Genomic DNA, 17,497 nt, shown 5'->3' on the forward strand with positions numbered 1-17,497 from the left:
CGGGGAGTGGGGGGGGGGGGGAGGGAGAGCTTGCCAGGCGGGTGCACTGACCTCACAGGAGGCCCATAAATGAGCGTGGCTCATAAATCTCACTCTTCAAATAATCCTGCTCCAGAGACAGGGTGAGACATCTTGATTTAGACCTGCTTGAAATTTGCTGAGCCAGTTTGCTCTCCCATGCTTTCGTTTTGCTTGTTTCCTTTTCTCTCTCTCTGTATATATATTCTCACACATATATACACATGCGCGCACACACACACCTCCCTGCCCTCTCTCTGTATACCTGTTATTTTGATGCTAGTGTACTGTAGCATTCATGTCTGTGTGCTTTCCCAGGCCATTCATTGTGCTGCCTCCCCTGATGGAGTGGATACGGGTTGCCGTGGCTCACGCGGGGCATCGTCGCAGTTTCTCGGTGGACAGCGATGACGTACGGCAGGCAGCGAGGCTCTTACTGCCGGGAGTTGACTGCGAACCTCGACAGTTAAAGTAAGTCCACAAAAAAAAATCAGCTGCTTTGTGCAAAATGTGTCTCTCTTTCCTAGTGACAGCGAGCGAGCAGGCAGGCAGAGGGCTCTGTTATTGCCTTGAGAGGTGCATGGATGCTTGGGCTCGTCTCTGTGTGCATTGCAAAATCGGCTCCTGGTATTTGCTCACATCCGTGGATAAGCTGGTTGCATGGTAATGGGTGCCTGAATATCTCACAGCTGGATCGAGCCCGTAATCTGCTCATCAGAGCTCATACGGTCGTGGGGTTTTTTTCTCTTACTGTTAGGTTCTGCTTGCTAATGAGGGGCTGAAATCTTCTGCTAATTGTCTGCTTCGCATTGCTTTGCTATAAAATACTGAGATGTAATTGGCAGGGCTGCAGATATTTTTCAGTGCTTTGTTTTCAGCATTAATGCTTAAAGGGCACATTTAAACTTATAGGTAAGACTACCTCTTGCAGTAAAATCATGTTTTTCATGCTAATGTCGGTTCAAATTAGTTGTAAATGTCAGCCTAGATAATTTGACTTTTTAGTGTATGAGATGTGACCTTTTGGTTTTTTAATGAAGTCTTAAACTATTTATTGCCAGGATATGTTTTTAGTGTCTGTTTTGCCTTATTATTATGTACATGTATAAAAGCATGATCTAGGGCTGTTCTGGAGTCAAGAATATATTTGGTTTTGATTTTCATATGAAACGGCATTCTGAATCTGCCAAAGTAGAAATTACTCACTGCTATTGCTTCACAGATTTGTACGTAAAACCCAATTTTCAGCAGTTTGCTTCTTCATACAGCAGTAGGTGCATTCTTCCCTGCAACACAGAAAGCAGAGGGATGATCTACATGATTAGCTGGGACAACTTGCATCGGAGCAGCTGCCTTCTGTTGACTCTGGCCTTGACATGCTCTTTTACCAGAGAGTATAATACTTTACTTTGAGACCTGTATAGGCTTTTTATAGTCGCAGCTATTCAATATTTAATTGAAGAAGTATGTTGAATTTCGAAAGCGAAATCTTGAACGTTTCAGATTTCAAAACTTGGCTGTAATTGCTTCCCTTTGGTGTGACCATCTTGGCCCTCATTTCCAGAAGTGCAGCATTCTGCGTCCCTACTGAAATGTCAGGACTTACAGGTACTATGCACCTTCTGAAGACCTAGCACTTGGTTTTGAAAAGGCACAATTAATTTAATACCTGTTCCAGTATTTAGGTAGGATTGCAAATAAGGATTGCAAATAAGGCAATGATGTTTCTACTCTACATCCTCTGTCTTAAAAATTAAGGTAGATACAGTTAAATATTTGTGGATTAAAAAAACCCCACACTATACCATTCTTAAAGTTGTATTTTGTCAGTGTGCATATGCCATCAACTGTTAGACAATTTTCTAGGAGTTTCAAAATCATTTGAAGTTGGGGTGAGTTGTATTATGCTGCATAAGACTTTATTAATTATGAGGAACAAATCAGCATTTAGTTTAAAGATGCCATCAAGAATTCATTTCATAAAGAATATATGTGGTAGCTGTTTTCCTGCTCGTCTTGCAAGGGAGAGCGAGCCTGAAGAGCACAGCCTGGGATTAATCAGGTGGGAATGTAAAGAGAAATTACTCCGGAGACAAATTCTGGATTTTAGAGAGACCAGACTTCGCGATGTGCCCTTATTTGGCTGCAGGGGCCCGATTCACCCCCTGATGTCCCAAAATGAAGATCTCACTTTACTGTGCTGGCAGAGGTCTACAAATGAGTGTCCATGTACTTTGGGTTTTATTTTAAGGCCTGTGCCTACTGCCTGCATAGTGCAGCAGGTTCTTTATGTAGCTACGAATCAGGCCCTGGCTGCCTGTAATCCTGAGACCAAAGGAAGGACCGAGCTTTTCTGAAGAATAACGTGAAGCGTCAGGATATTAATTTGAAACCTTGCAGCTTGTAATTTTTTATTTGTATTCAATGCAGACCCTCAGCACTTCTTATTTTCCACTAAGCCGAGCACCAACCTTTCATGCCTCTCCATTAGGGAGGGAGGGTTTCCAAGTACCAGCTCCTCAACAAGCATCAATTCCATAAATGCAAACACTGGGGGGGCGGGAAACGCAACAACTTTGCAGGGGATGGCTTTTCAAATAAGCTGTGACAGCTGGAGGATTTTAAATGCAGTTAGCTTGATGTATTTTGTGACTTTCATAGAAATGGCTTAGTAAGTAGAACCTTGAAACTGGTTTAATTTCTAGGCTTTTCTTAGCAGTTGTCTTTAGTCCCTAAAATATAGAGACCTGAACCGAAAAGTTCCCATGGTCCCATGTGATATTGCATCATTCCACGGTGTTGATTCACGACCTGTCATTGCAAATGCATAAAGCAAAATCAGCTTCCACACTGGAAAAACACACATATGGGGAGAGGGGGAGAGAGAGAGATTGGCAGGATCTCAAAGGCTATGAAGTTCAGGATCATTTCAGCTAAAAACCAAATGTCCAGTTTCTTATCTGAACTACAGCATGGAGGTCTCCCAGCAGATTCGTGTGACGCTTCCCAGCACAATCACATACTCCAGCAGGGAGGTTCCTGATACGTGGCTTTGTAAATCATCTCTGCTTTCTTCCTGCTTTTCATTCCAATACTTGCTCTCTTTCTCCCCCGTTCTGACCTTTTTTAAAAATCCATCGCCTTAATTTCTTGCAATGTTTTCATCTCCTGAAAGGGGAGCTGCTCTTGCTCTGGGTAGAGGAGTGAGGGAAGCTGGGATCAGGCAGGAGCTGCCTGTCTCCTTCCTAATCTTCCTTCATTTTACAGCAGCAGATGTGCCAGAAAGTTTCTTCCCTTTCCCCAGCCTCGGGAGATGAGCAGGGATATAAATGTTCACATTCCCCCACGAGCGGAAGCTTTAGATAGAGCAGTTGTCTCCACCTTTTGCAAGGAGGTAGGTTTCACAGATGGACTGAGTGCTTCATGCACAACAGCTAGCTGAGACGGAAGCCCAAGTTGTGTCCAAAATATTCTTTGTCATAGTGGGAGACCAGACTTAAATAAAGCCTTGCCTGTACCCAGGCCCTGTTGGGCCACCTGAGGCAACTGGATGTAGTCAGTAGAGAACTGTGTGCACAGTAGCTCTCTGCTGGCATAAATCTGGTGAAGGTGGGTGCTCTGCTCCCTTCTCTAGACCTTTTATTAAAGAAGGCGTCAGGGATGAAGGTAATTTGTTGCCAAAAAGAGGCACAGTGGTAAAAACTGTGTTGACCTGCCTTTCTGCTGCAGTAAGGTAGCATCACTTCTCCATCTGTACTGGGTTTGGCTGGCTGCAAGCAGATGCCTGGTTTTGGCTGCTCCTCATCGTTACCTCTGCAAGGGGTACCTTTCTACTTGCTCCACCTAAACACAAGAAGCTCTTTGCATGTCTGTCTTTCCTCCATTCTGTGGGACATTTGTTTAAAAAAACCTCAAAACAATGTGTTAGACGTGCTAGGGAGGATTGCTAATGGATGACTACATCTGGGGACTGGAGGCTGGTGGCAGAGAAACAGAGCAAGGGAGGAGCATCCTGTATTGCTCAGCACAAAGGCTGCCATGCTTTTTATCAGGGTCAGTGGCTTCATTTCTGGTTGCAATATGTCGTGGCAATCCTGGAGGATGTAAAGATGCTGGAACAAACTGACCCAAGAGAGGTGGTAATGTCATGCAGGGGACTGTTACTTGCACCTGACTGGATAAAGGGCTATTTTCTGGTGAGTCGGAGGTTAAAAGAAGGATATAGTCTGGGGTGTGAGTGTGTGTGTGCATGCACGTGTTTGTTCTGATATCCAGAAGCAGCAAAAATCGAAGAAAAATCCACAGTCTCCGAGACATGAATGCAATTCCTCTTTACAAAGGGCAGTTCCCATGTGTTATTTGAACTATTTTCTTCTACCCTCAGCATTGCCTCAGACCTCTTTGATTCCGAGTCATCCCCTGTCTGCTTCTCTTGGGAAAGCTGCTTTTCCTGGGCGTTTCTGGGCCTGGCAAGCAGCCCCCTTGCTCCCGAGAAGGGCTCTGCGCTCTGCTGAAGGGAATCAGGTGGGCAGCATCTTCATTCCTGGTACTTCCAGTGGTGCAGAGGGAGATGTTTCAGCAGATCCCAGCTTGCACTGTCCAAGGATGAGGTTCTGGCTCCTGAACCCCGAACATCCCAGCTGGATGTCTGACCCCCAGCTTGGCTGGGGAAGGAATGGCCTGCGGGGTGGCTGACCTAGCCCACGTCACGTCCAAGGGACCTTCCTGGTGTCTGGATGAAGAGGAATGTTGAATGTGGCCTCACAGCACTGAGATCCTCCAGAAGCATTGCTCATGAGGCAGGGCATTTCTCTGCAGCCACAGGGGTGTCTGGAAGCCCTCTCATGCTCATTAGTCCCCCATCCCCTTGCCCAGCAGGCTGCAAAGCTCCTGGCTGAGATTTGGAGGAGAAGCAGAGTTTAGTCGTCTTGAGGAGTGGTTTCTTTTTATCCATAGATGAAAAGGCTTGTGCCTTCCTCTTATATGGTGGAGAAACAAGATTGCTCCCTGTGGCATTCATTACCGTCCACCACAGGCCACAGCTGCTTCACTTGCAGCAGGTGTTGGCAGGAGGAGCCTGGGACAATTCTGTAAAGAGGTCTGAAGTCCGTTTTGGCAGCTGTGCCCAAAGGGTAGCGATGGGAAATGGCATTTTTGCCATCAGGCTCCTCACGTGTGGAGTCCCACAGGGATCTGTTTTCTTCTTGCCCCATCCCATATTGTCGTGCAGCCTGTGGAGACCCCTTGGGCTCTGGTACCACCAGGGTGCCGGTGAGAAGCATCACGGTCCCTTTTTTGCAATCCGTGGTTGTTGCGGGAACACTGGAGGACAGAGCTAGGCAGTGGGATTTGCATGCCGACCGCGCTGGTGCAGTCAGAGCCCCCCGTTACGTTCCAGTCGAATTTAGTTGGAGGTGGCAGCATTGCTGCTGGTGGAAGCAGAGCTGGTGAGAGCAGAAGCCAGCCTGACGGGTCTTGTGCCTGTACACAGATGGAAAGCCATGATAACTTGATCCCCTCCAATTGCTTGCTCATACACTTCAGCAGGATTTCTGAGCTACGGCTGGGTTCCCTGTGGGTGCTGGGCTCACGTGTGGTGAACGCAGCAAATACCCCTTTTCTTCTCTGGCTGTGAGTTTGGGTCCTATCTCTGCTCCTGACCACGGACATGCACATTTTCCTCCTCTCTTCCTGGGATGCAGAGGTGGAATTGTTATCTGTAAGTGCTGGCCTTGAGGAGGCACCTGTGAGAGGTGTGCATCAGTGCCAACAGAGGCCATCACCCAAGAACTTAAGTGAATACTTTGCCTCTGTTTTGAGGAAGAAAATCCTTGGGGGAAAAGGAAAAATAAAGCAACAAGGTTATGAAAATGGAAAAACCAGTGATCAAAAGGAGAGCAAATTATGCTGCTTAATGCACTCAAATTGGGGTGACCAGATAACCTTTATCCCAGAGATGAGAAAGAGCTACTTTTAAGAAAGCCCAGAGTGGTGCCATAACTCTAAGGAGTAATAATAGTAGCGCCCAACATTTGAAAAGGATGAAAAATGATCCGAGGAAAATTCCAGGCTGTTAGTGCAAGGCCTTCGAATGTTTTTTCAAGCAAAGACTGATTAAAGACATGTTGTTGAGGGAAAAATGGGATAAAATGTGACACAGATTTTCTAAAGATAGATCTTGCCAGACTAATCTAATAACTTTTTTGATAAGGTAACTGATTTTCTACCCCAAGGAAATTCAGTAGTTCTCATCTATTTGGACTTGAGTGAATGATTTGATGCAGTCCATGCAGGGAGCTATTAGTTAAGTCAGAGAAGATAGGGATTCGTAAAGGAATTGGGAAGTGAGCAGGGGCTGGCTTCAAGTGAGGTGGCAAGGGCTGGGTTGGCTGCAGTGGGATTACAAGCAGAGATCTTCAGCTCTCCCTCTTAAAAACTGGTCTTTTTTAATTTTCAGAAAGGGCTTTGGCACAAATCTTAGCAGTGCGCTCATAAAGTTAAAATTTGCTGATGCCACAATGTTGAGAGGCATTGTCCTGACAGGGGAAGTTTGGGAAATCATCCAGGAAAAAGTGGATGACCTTGAGGGCTGGGACAAAAGAAATGGGATGAAATGCAATTTTCCACAAATGGAAGGCAAACACGTGGAGATTAAATAGAAAAATACATGCTGCAGTGCATGTATTTAGCATATACACTATATATACAATATAATATAAACTGTATTGGGAGCTGCGTATTGGAAAGGTGGTGGTAAAAACTGTAGAGCAGTATTTCATTTCAGAATGGTTGTGAACCAAAAAAGTGTCTTTTGCCTTAGCCATGAAAAAAGCAAATGCATTTTGAGGATGCATATCTTGATAGATAGGTATTTCCAGTAGAAGCGGGGAAATACTGGTGCCTCTGTACATGGAAGTGGTAGGAAGTGATGTGGAATCGCAAATCATGTGTCCGGGTCAAGAAAATATTCACATTGGAGCAGGTACAGAGAAACAGGCTGGGGTGATTTGAGTTTTGACAAAATGTTCTCATGGAGGAAGACTAGAATAGAAAAAAGGGGCGCATTCAGCTGAGCGAAGTGGGTGCTGAGGGAACATGTGACTCTTCTCTAGAAATACATCAGGAGTAAACACTGCGGAAGGAAAAATACACTCTATTTAAAGGGCAGCACAGACACAGGAATATGTGGATATTAACAGGTCATGAGTAAGTTCAAACTGAAAGTGTAGATGGATCAAAGCCTTGCTGCAGCACAGGACTGGGTTTATTAACCCTCCAGTCCCATATGCTCCCACAGCCGCTGCCCCGTCTCAGCCTCACCCAGGGCTCCGAGTTGCATTTACAGCTCCGATCCAGAAAGGTCTCCGGGCAAGTGCAGTGTCTGAGTGCCTTTGAAAACCTGTCTTTAATTGAAAATCAGTCCTAATTTCCAATTAGCCTTTGCCTGAGAATACCTAAGTCTGCTTTTCTGTCTGGGACCATCCCTCTTAATGAAGGCTCTCTAGGAAAATAGGATTATGAACCTCAAGAGTGAAGCTTATTTAACATGGGAGCATCATTGTCTCATTGTAGAGAGTTTTCTTAAGACTGTGGAAAGGGAAAAATGCAGCAACGTGAAGGGAAGATGTGCTATTTTGTTCTTTCCGAGCAGTCTATACCATTTGCTGTGTCATCTTAATACTATATCACACATAAGTAGTTCTAACTTGAAAGTGAAAGAGGAAGACTTGCATTTAATGTTTTATTTATGGAAATCCTGTGCTTGTACTAGAGCATGAAAATATAAATAGACTTTAATAAATAGAGATTTGAAGGCAGAAAAATATTTCCACTGCTCTTCACTCTCTCTTAAAATGCACTGGGTAAGGTGCTGAGTTTCTGGAGAGGGAGAGTAGAAAATTGCTAAGAAATTCTGCTATTTAATTAGATACAGCCACTTTTAAGTAGGGGCGGTTGATGTTTGCATAGCTCCTTGAATGTCCTTGTTCCTCCCACAAATTTTCACTAATCCTTTAACGCCAGCCGTGGCTATTGCTGTAATTAGACACAAAAATGCCAAACCAGCGAGCGGTAGCAAAGAAGTTACTTGACAAAATCCAGCAGTCCCTTGGGGCAGATGGTGCCAGTGGATGAAGGAGATTTTATTACTTAAAAGGTAGAGCACGCGTTTCCTGAGGTGAATCTCAACCTCTCCTGCCAACTGGTTGCCTGAAGACAACCGTAATAAAAAAATTATTGAAGGGGAGGACCTTGCCCTTATGTTCTCCTTCACTTTAGGACAGAACACACTTGTATTTTTACAGGCTTTAGGATGCAGCCTTCTCGGGTTTCTTCCATTGCGAGCAAGTTCATCTGTGTTTCATATGCTCTGTCTCAATATACATTCCTGAATATAATAAACAGGATACAGGTAACATATTGGCTTCCACTCGCTAGTCAAGACTTGTGCTATCTATTTAAATGGAAGATGAATCTGTACCCAAATTTTCCTGTGATATGTTGTCCTTGTTCAAAATCTGAAGTCAGATTCAATTTTGAACATGGTTCCTGGCCTATATACATGGGACTGTAATATTAAGAGTGTTTTGAAATATAGATTTGGGTCTTGATTTGATAAGTCGCATCACTTTTTAAATGTATTTTCCATTATCTGTAACCAATTTATTCTCAGGCCTTTGATGAGAATAAGAGGTTGGCTAATAAATATCCAGAGTATTTTTATTTTCTTGTCTTAATTTGGCTCCTGATTAAAGTAAATGGAGATATTATATGTCTGCGTTAAAAAGTAGTGCTCTTCATCACTTTGATCAACATGCTTGTGCTTAAGTTTCCCTCTCTCCAAAACTGAAAATGCAAATAATTGTCTCAATATAGTATTTATATTGCAGTCCTATTAGTATCAGCATTATAGTCCCTTTTAAAGCACCACATCGGAAAAAAGAGTGCTCACAAATTTTAATAAAATCGTCTGCTGCTCCTGCTATTGCCGTTTGTGTCTGTAGTCTCGCTGAAGAGCCCCAGGCAAGGAACAAGACCCTTTTGTGCTACGGACTGTGCATACCCAGATCAAAACTGTGATCCCTGACCCCAAGAAATTCAGCATTGCAAATGCATGTGTTTTGCTGGCTAAAATATGACTCCTTCCAGACTTCCAACCAGCTGAACTATAATTTCTGACTTGAGACCTCATTCATATTTAGGACAGAGATAGACTGAATAAACTCCACAGAGCTAAAAAGATGGATTTAATTAATAGATTATCATTCTTTTAATTGAAGGGGCTGGCAATTGAGTCCCAGGTGGACAAACAAGGTTTTGATGCTTGGCTGTCAGGATGATGATCTGTTCCTTTCAGTCGAGTGGAGTGTTTGTCCTGCTGCTCATCGTAGTCTGCACTCCATTTATTTTAAATCAACTATTAGCATGCTATGCTGGCACATAGAACTTAGAACATGATGGGGATGTTCTTACCTTTTTTTGGTAACATTTACAGAGCATTGCTCTTTTTTTTTTATTGTCTACTGCTGACTTTAGCAATAATCCCCTCCCAAAGAACAAATCATTAAAAAGCTAAGTAATAAGAAAGCTGCTGTGTCTACCAGTTACGATGGAAACACTTTGCCTTTGAATCATCCATTTTCCCAAATGTATTCAATCCATGAGTAATTTATTAAAGATCCGCACAGACCCTATCTTAGCCAGTCCGAGTGAAAATGGAAAAAAAAACCCTTGCATTTAAACCGTTGCTGTAGAAGTGCTGCATTATGTTTTCGTAATGTGAGTTTGGGAAAAGATAAAAATAATTTGCTGTACTGCTAGGACCCATTATAAATGAAGAAGATTATCTTTGACTGCTTTCAGAGGTTTGAGTATTTTGGAGTATGATAGAGTGTCATGGTCACCATGCAGCATTCAACAGTGACCATTTGCAAATAATTAATGTTACCATGGCATCCCCCATATAAAGCCACAGTAAAGTTAATTATGTGCAGTGGCAACACTGTAATGATCTTGAAGATAGCTGCTGTAGAAGCAATATCTGTGAGGAATTAAAAGAGGACTTGGAGAAAATTGTATTGCACTGTAAGTTAAAAAATGTGGTCACAGCTTTGCTACAAACATAAAATCAAGATTATTTCTCCTGTTTCTAATTTTCCTTTTACTTATAAAGGCAGTTGTTTACTTGATTCAAGGTAGGGAGGGACTAGTTAAGGAGTTTACAGGCTATGTGACTGAACCCCTGAATTAGAGGGGTGGATTTGCTGTTGAGCACGAGGACTATGATCAGTGTATGTTATTAATTCAAGCATATTACTTCTCAGTTCTGGGCGTGGGGGGCATGTGTACAGCAGTGGTGGTGCCAAGGACCCTGCCCAGCCCCACAGGTTGCTAAATAGGGGAATTCAGAATGGCATCAGTCTTTTGAGAGAGGCTGTCGCCCTTGAAGGATGCTGGCCAGTCCTACCTTTGTCACTGTGTCACTTCTCGGGGACCTCAAAGTTCACCTGACCCAGCTAGCATCCGGGGTGGTGATGTCCTGCCATCCTGAGACTGTCCCCAGGGAGAGGAAGGGGAGAAAGGCATTGGCCCCCCGTGGTCTTCTGCTCCTCCCGTCAGCCTTCCCTGCCCCTTTGATGAAAAAGTGCCTTTTCTGCAGGGTGAGGTCTTGGGGAAAGGACGACCCGTGTGAGCGCTGGCAGCCGGCAGAACCTGGCAACAAACCAAGGTGGCCTTGGAGGGGACGTCCCACTCTCGGGCCAGTGTCAGCCTCCTGTGCGATTGGAAAGATCACAAAGACTTTTTGGCAAAAGGGCTGTGAACTGACTGTGCATCTGGGGAGGTTTCCAGCTCTGTTTGCACTTACGCTGGCTTCCCTTGCTTTGCAGGCACAGTTTCACAACTCTAAAAAGTGACCCTATATATTTAGCTGACTTAACCATTCCTCATCAACCCTATTTTTCAAGCTTCTTCCCATCCCTTTCCCACCTCTTCATAGCTTGTCAGTGTATTTGTTGCAGTACAAAGTTAAGAGGTCTTGAGTGAGTCAAGCCTGGGTGCCTATTCCCTTCCTCCTTTTTTACCTTGCATCCTTTAATGTTTGTGATTCTGGATGGTGTCTGTGATGGAGCAGCATCCCATTATACAGTGTAATACGGAGCAGAGACCCTCTGCTCCTGTTGGAATCCTCAAATCCTGTTGGAGTGGCGGAGGGAACTGGGGTTGTTTAGCCTGGAGAAAAGGAGGCTGAGGGGAGACCTCATCGCTCTCTACAACTACCTGAAAGGAGGTTGTAGCGAGGTGGGTGTCGGTCTCTTCTCCCAAGTAACAGGCGATAAGACAAGAGGAAATGGCCTCAAGTTGGCGGGGGAGGTTTAAATTGGGTATTAGGAAAAATTTCTTTACCAAAAGGGTTTTCAAGCATTAGAACAGGCTGCCCAGGGAAGTGGTTGAGTCACCATCCCTGGAGGTATTTAAAAGATATGTGATGTAGATCATGGTGCTTAGGGACATGGTTTAGTGGTGGACGTGGCAGTGTTAGGTTTACGTTTGGACTCGATGATCTTAAAGGTCTTTTCCAACCTAAACAATTGATTCATTCTATGAATCAACATTATGTAGTTAATGGTATGAAAGAGGACTTGGGAGCAAATGCAGTGCTGTGGTGGCTTAGGGTTGATTTTTGATGGATTTGGGTTGGGGTTTGTTTTTTTTTTTTCATTTTTCAGTTTTCATTTTGAAATGCTACTGCTCGGTCTGTCTGCTGTATCATCTTCCCAGTTGGCTTTCTCCAGTGTTAAAAGCGATGCTGTGTTCTCCTATTCTGTACTTGTAGTTCCTGATCATTTTTGATCTGTCTCTTCACTGCTTTTTATCTGTACATGTTAAATCTCCATTTCGTTAACTCATTCATCTCTGGCTTTTCAAGATGTCGCTACACTTTCTCTTCTGAAGCATCCTCCGTTCCTTTCCCTTGCATCATGCTCTTGTTTTATTAAACTCCCCAGTTTGATCATTACCCATTTTACTGGTCAACATACGACAATGGTGGCACCAGCAATGATCTTTGTCCAATTTTGCCATATAGTTTCCTTTGCTATGTCCCATAAATCAGGGCTGTAACTCACTCATGATGGGTCCTTTTTGAGGTATAAAAAGGCAGTGGGTCACTGGTAATGGCACTAAGTTGTGGTTTCTTGCTTTGTGGTACTTGGTCTAGATCACGTTTCGTCAGTGCTGCCCGGCAGCCACGCAGCTCAGGCACTCCCCTGCATCCATGTTATTGTTGCAGTGTTTGTACAGCTGTAGCATCCTGGAGCCCTTGGACCAAGACCTTTATACCCCCAGTTGATTGAGGAGTACTAATTTGCTCATACCCAGTATCAGCAGTAATTCATGAGTCCCCTTCCTTGGCTATAAGCAGGTGAACTGACGTGCTTTTAGGGGACCAGGGCCAACTCATGGAGGAGATACTTGTGGAGAAGTAAGTAATTTCTGAACCCATGCCAGAGTAGAGATTTGGGCAGCCCGTACAAGATAGGTGATGTAGGTCCTTGTTCCTCCTTCCTCCCTTGTGTGGGTGTGCAACCCAGGTCAAAATCTTGCTTTTTATAACGAGGAGATTGTCAACTAGTGTTTTGCATGCACTGAGCTGGGCTGACGTCAGTGAAGCTCTGCCTGTTTCTGCCAGCACTGAATTTGACCCATTTTATTCAGAGCGTATGTTATATACCTCAGTACAAATGATGAAGCAGTGACTTAACACAGGCGATGATTCATAACAGCAGACACCTCTACAGTCGTCAGAGGATGTCTAGATCTTTCCATAGCTGCACTTTGCTGAGGGAACCACCTTGTTTTCAGACCAGAGTCATCTGGAAATAGCCAGCTGGAGCAGGGAAGTCCAGACTCTCTCTCCATGCACCAAACCCCCCACCACCTAACTTCTGAGCATGCTTTATCTATGCTGTATGTTAAAGGAGGGCACAGATGCCCTCTAGCATCTCATGCTATGGGGGTAACAAGTACCAAATGTTGCTGTAGCTCTTGTGTCAGAAATGTGCCATATGGTGTGAACGTGTTAAAGCCGCAATTGCTCCTGTGGATCTTGGTGTCATTGAGCTCAGCCCTGCATATCTGTGCTGGTTTTGCATTTTCCTTAAACTTGCTCAGAAACTACTGCAGAAAACCCTGCCTTGCAGTGCGTTACTTTCTTCACCTCTATTGTAGGTGTATTACTGGTGCAGAATCTGTTACTGCTGTTATGGTGTATTTATTGTGACCAAGTGTTGTGCATTAATCTTGCAGCATACTGTTGTCATGAAGCACCATCCTTGTTCCCCTGAGTAATGATACTCCAGGCATACTTGTTTGCGTTTTTAGGCTATCAACTTTTTAGCAGTCAAAACCCAAACTGAGCAGGTAGAATGAACATCAACAAAATATCTGTTGTCTTCCAGACTGGTGGTGGCCCAGCTTGAGCTCAGATGCCAGTTTCAGTACTAAGTCCTGCAGAAGCTTTGATCAAAATACTTTGTATTTTCCATCTCACCTTCCTTCCTCTGTTGAAAGAGGAAGAGTGATAGCTATTACTACATACCACTGCTTCTATATAAACAGCATATTTGTTGCATATTGCTGTTAAATATTAAGCAGTGTTATATATTTTTATAAAGCTCTGATAAAGCATCTTGAAGAAGAAATTTGAATGATAATGATGTGCTGTTTATATTTTTCTTTTGGTTTGCTGCATTTTTTAACATATGAAATAGAAACCAAATATTTGATGTATGTTTGACTTTTTCACTTTTGATCTTTGTTTTGTTTTTCATTCATAAGTAGCCCCTCGTTTTCTGACCTAGCATTTTTGGAGAATGAAAGTGATGTTTTTCCAAACAGTCCTTTATCCAAGTTCACACTAAAAGCGCTGTGGATTTGGACTCCACCCTCTGCCCCAGACACTCCTCAGCATGAAAGAAAAGCAAATCTGTCTTTTAATAAGATGAAACCGAGTTGGATAAACATCAGATTGGAATTGCCTGGCTCTCTCTGGAGCTGTAGATTCACATCTTGCCTAAATAACTCCTAGCCCTTCTTCCATTTGAAATGGATGTCTTGAGCAGTTTACAGTTTGGGGATCTTTTGAATAAGACCTTAAAAGAATGACATCCCATCTGTTATGCACAGCCAGCAAGGATTTGTGGTGTTTTGCCACGATTACCTGGCAAGATTGCCTTCTGCTCCCTGATCACATGGTGCCCTGCTTGTCTGCAGGTGGCCCTGCTTGAGCAGGAAGGTTGGACCAGATGACCTCCAGAGGTCCCTTCCAACCTCAGCCAGTCTGTCATTCTGTGACTTGTGCTTTCTGCTTCAGAAAGACTTCCATGTTACTGGGGCTGAGCTGGCAAAATCCTTGAAGGCATTTGGAGTGACTTTATTTTCTCTTCGTTGTATTGTCAATGATTTCCCTTCCAACTCAGCCAGTCTGTCATTCTGTGACTTGTGCTTTCTGCTTCAGAAAGACTTCCATGTTACTGGGGCTGAGCTGGCAAAATCCTTGAAGGCATTTGGAGTGACTTTATTTTCTCTTCGTTGTATTGTCAATGATTATACATCCATTTGATCTAAGTTCAAAGCTTACTGAAGCCACTGAAACTTTTCAGAGAGCAGGGGGATTGGATCACCTTGCAATGCAGAGAGACAACTTGGGGCGAGAATGTGTTGTGCATTGCTTAAACAGGGAAACAAAATCAAGTGAAAGCTGTGCTTTTTTGCCCAATTTTTTTTAAAATTTATAACTTGTCCCATGAAAGGTAGACCAAGGGCAATCTCCATTAGCTTGCATTAGCATTTCCCATTGAGCACTTCCCTTGAAACATACAGGGCAAAGGAGAATGAGTATGTGCATGACCTACATCCTTCAAAGATAGGGCAAAGAATTATTTTCCTAGGGACAGTGAGGTCTGTCCTCTGATTGTCCTCTGAGGGAGTTTATTTCTCACATCCACAGAATCGACGACTGTTTTTGTGCATCTCGGAAACTGGATGCAGTTGCCACTGAAGCGAAGTTCAAGCAGGACCTGGGTTTCCGGATGCTCAACTGTGGCCGAACGGATCTGGTTAAACAAGCCATATCCTTGCTGGGGCCGGATGGGATTAACAGCATGAGTGAACAGGTAATGAGATAGAAATGTAAAGAAGCAACTGTGAAATGTGAGAGTTTTGCCTGCTTATCACAGAAAATGAGCCCTAGCTTTCAGCTAAACATAGACAGGTCCTTAATGCTTTCCCTGCATTACTTTGCATTGAGTTAAAGCACCGCCAGGTGAACGTCTATGTTAAGTTTGGTCTTTTTGAGTTGTATTGATTTGTTGGTACTGAGGTAACTCAGCATGAGGGCGAATGTGTCCCCTTAAGTCTTCTTAACAGTGAACTGAGTCGGCTGAAGCCAGAAGGAGATCCCAAGAGAGCTTAGCGTTGATCTCAATACTTAAAACTGCTTCAATGCCATGAACAGTGGTGTGGGGCAGGGCTTTGTGAGGTGAACGTCCTTCCACTGAACACTGCCCTGGGGTCTGCAATGCATGTCACGTGCACCACCAAACCCCGGCAGGAAACAGTTAATTGCTGGCAGTCTTTAATTGAGTTGAGCCCAGTTTGAACTGACCTTCCAGACATGAAAGTCTCTCTGCAGTGTTACCACTCCATTAGTCATTGTGGCCAACATCCACCAACTGAGGAGCCTAAATTTCCCTGGAGTTACACCTCCACGAGGCTGGTGGTTGTGTCTGGAGATAAACCTGCCCCCGTGGCCGCCTACCGGCAGCAGTCTGTTGGACTGTGGTGCTCACTGAGGTGGTTCCCCCTTCCCAGAGGGAAACGATGGCCACGGATATTACCATTTTCCTTTTGAAATGGAGTTCCCTGAATTTTCTGGTGCCCCTGATGAAAGTGTCACTGCATGTTCCCAGAGCTGTGACATGCCCTTTGGCAAGAGGCAGGTGGCTGCCGCCCCTGAGGTGGTCGCTTGGGACAGGAGCTGGGTTGTAAGTGTGTTTAGGTCCTCTAAGATAAAAACTGCTCTGGGAATGTGAGTTAATGTTGCTGTTCAGGAGCTTCAGTCTGAGTCAATATTGTGGATTTGTTTGAGAAGAGCTTTAAAAAAGAGCAGTACTACTCCAAAAAAAATTGTATTGGAGAGTTCATTCCAAAGTTCATACGTGATACTTTTAAAAATTAATATTATTTTAAGTTAGTCTGAACCTGGAAACTTTTCACAGCGTATTTCCTCTGTCCTCCAGGCTGAAACCTGGGAACATTCTGGCTTGATTCATCAAAGTACCTAATCATGTGCTTAACTCTGAACACATGCTTACACTCTATTTGAGTGAAAGTTAAGCCTGTGCTTAAATGCTTCACTGGATCAAAGATCCCACGTCTTGTAGGATCCCACATCTTGCAGGACAGAGCCCTAAGTGATACAAGGCTGAAAGAAAAAGAGACATTTTTTATTTTGTCAAAACCCAAATGCCCTTTGCATTGATTGTACATGTTGTTACCGTGTTCCTGTGTGTGTGTCAAACACTGATGATGGGCTCATTAAAAATCCATTCCTCCCACATGCAAAGAGAGGGGGCTGAGCGATGCTGCAGTGCAAGGCTGGGGGACCGGCAGAGACAAGAGCAGCAGGGACAGCAGTGCAAGGGGAGGGGAGGTTAGAAACCTCATTAACTCTTTAAAGCCCCGATACTGCAGCATGACATTCTGGGCCCCTTTTAGTCAGTGGTAAGTCCTTCTTTAGCTTCAGCAGGTCCAAAATATCCCGTGTGGTCCCCAGGCAGGCTCTTTGCTGTGGATGTTGCTGCGGGGTTCTTCGCCGTGGCTGCTCACGTGCTGCGTCTTGCAGGGGGGAGCCCCAGCATGAGGCTTTCAGATTCTTTTCTTCAGATCTGATTAGACCCCTTGTGCTAAACACTTGATTTAATTTCCGAATGATGCCGCTTACAGAAATTGAAATAATAGTTGAAGGAACATGTATTTAATTTTAAGCTGCCATCCTGCCCCGTGTTTCAAGGCCCAAACACAATAGTTTGTAATTCTCATGGTCCTGTTTGTTCCTGTAGTGTTTATTGACTGCCAGAGGAAATGTTTTGCCACTGACTGTAGCTGAAGTAGTTTTAAATTCTCTTTGCAAGTAACTTCGAGTCACCCAAGAACTCTCCTTGCCTGGGGTGAACTTGTTTTTTCTTACTAACGGCATGACGCCCCAAATGCCTATTCCCTTACTCTTTATCTCCATAAGTACACTGCGGATTTGATCCTGTGAAATGCTCAATGTGTTTCAAGGGGGCTCTAAGTACCTTGCAGGGACAAACCTTAATTTATACTTTCTCTACAAGGGCAGCCCTTCCATACCTAAGCACCCGCTACCTTTAGCCCTTGCATGCAAACGGGAAAAATGGGGTAGTTCAGCAAAAACAGT

At 44.1% G+C, this 17,497-nt stretch overlaps 1 protein-coding gene across 1 annotated transcript in view; it reads left to right on the forward strand.

Moving 5' to 3' along the window:
- Positions 1-17,497, forward strand: part of BTBD11 (BTB domain containing 11) — a 77,139-nt gene that overhangs the window by 25,464 nt on the left and 34,178 nt on the right. Inside the window, exons 3-4 of the mRNA XM_019471452.1 lie at positions 337-489; positions 15,026-15,191. Of these exons, the coding sequence (XP_019326997.1) occupies positions 337-489; positions 15,026-15,191 (319 nt within the window). The remainder of the gene's footprint in view (positions 1-336; positions 490-15,025; positions 15,192-17,497) is intronic.

This window comes from Aptenodytes forsteri, unplaced genomic scaffold, assembly GCF_000699145.1.
Source record: "Aptenodytes forsteri isolate BGI_AS27 unplaced genomic scaffold, ASM69914v1 Scaffold482, whole genome shotgun sequence".
In the NCBI taxonomy this organism is placed as follows: Eukaryota; Metazoa; Chordata; class Aves; order Sphenisciformes; family Spheniscidae; genus Aptenodytes; species Aptenodytes forsteri.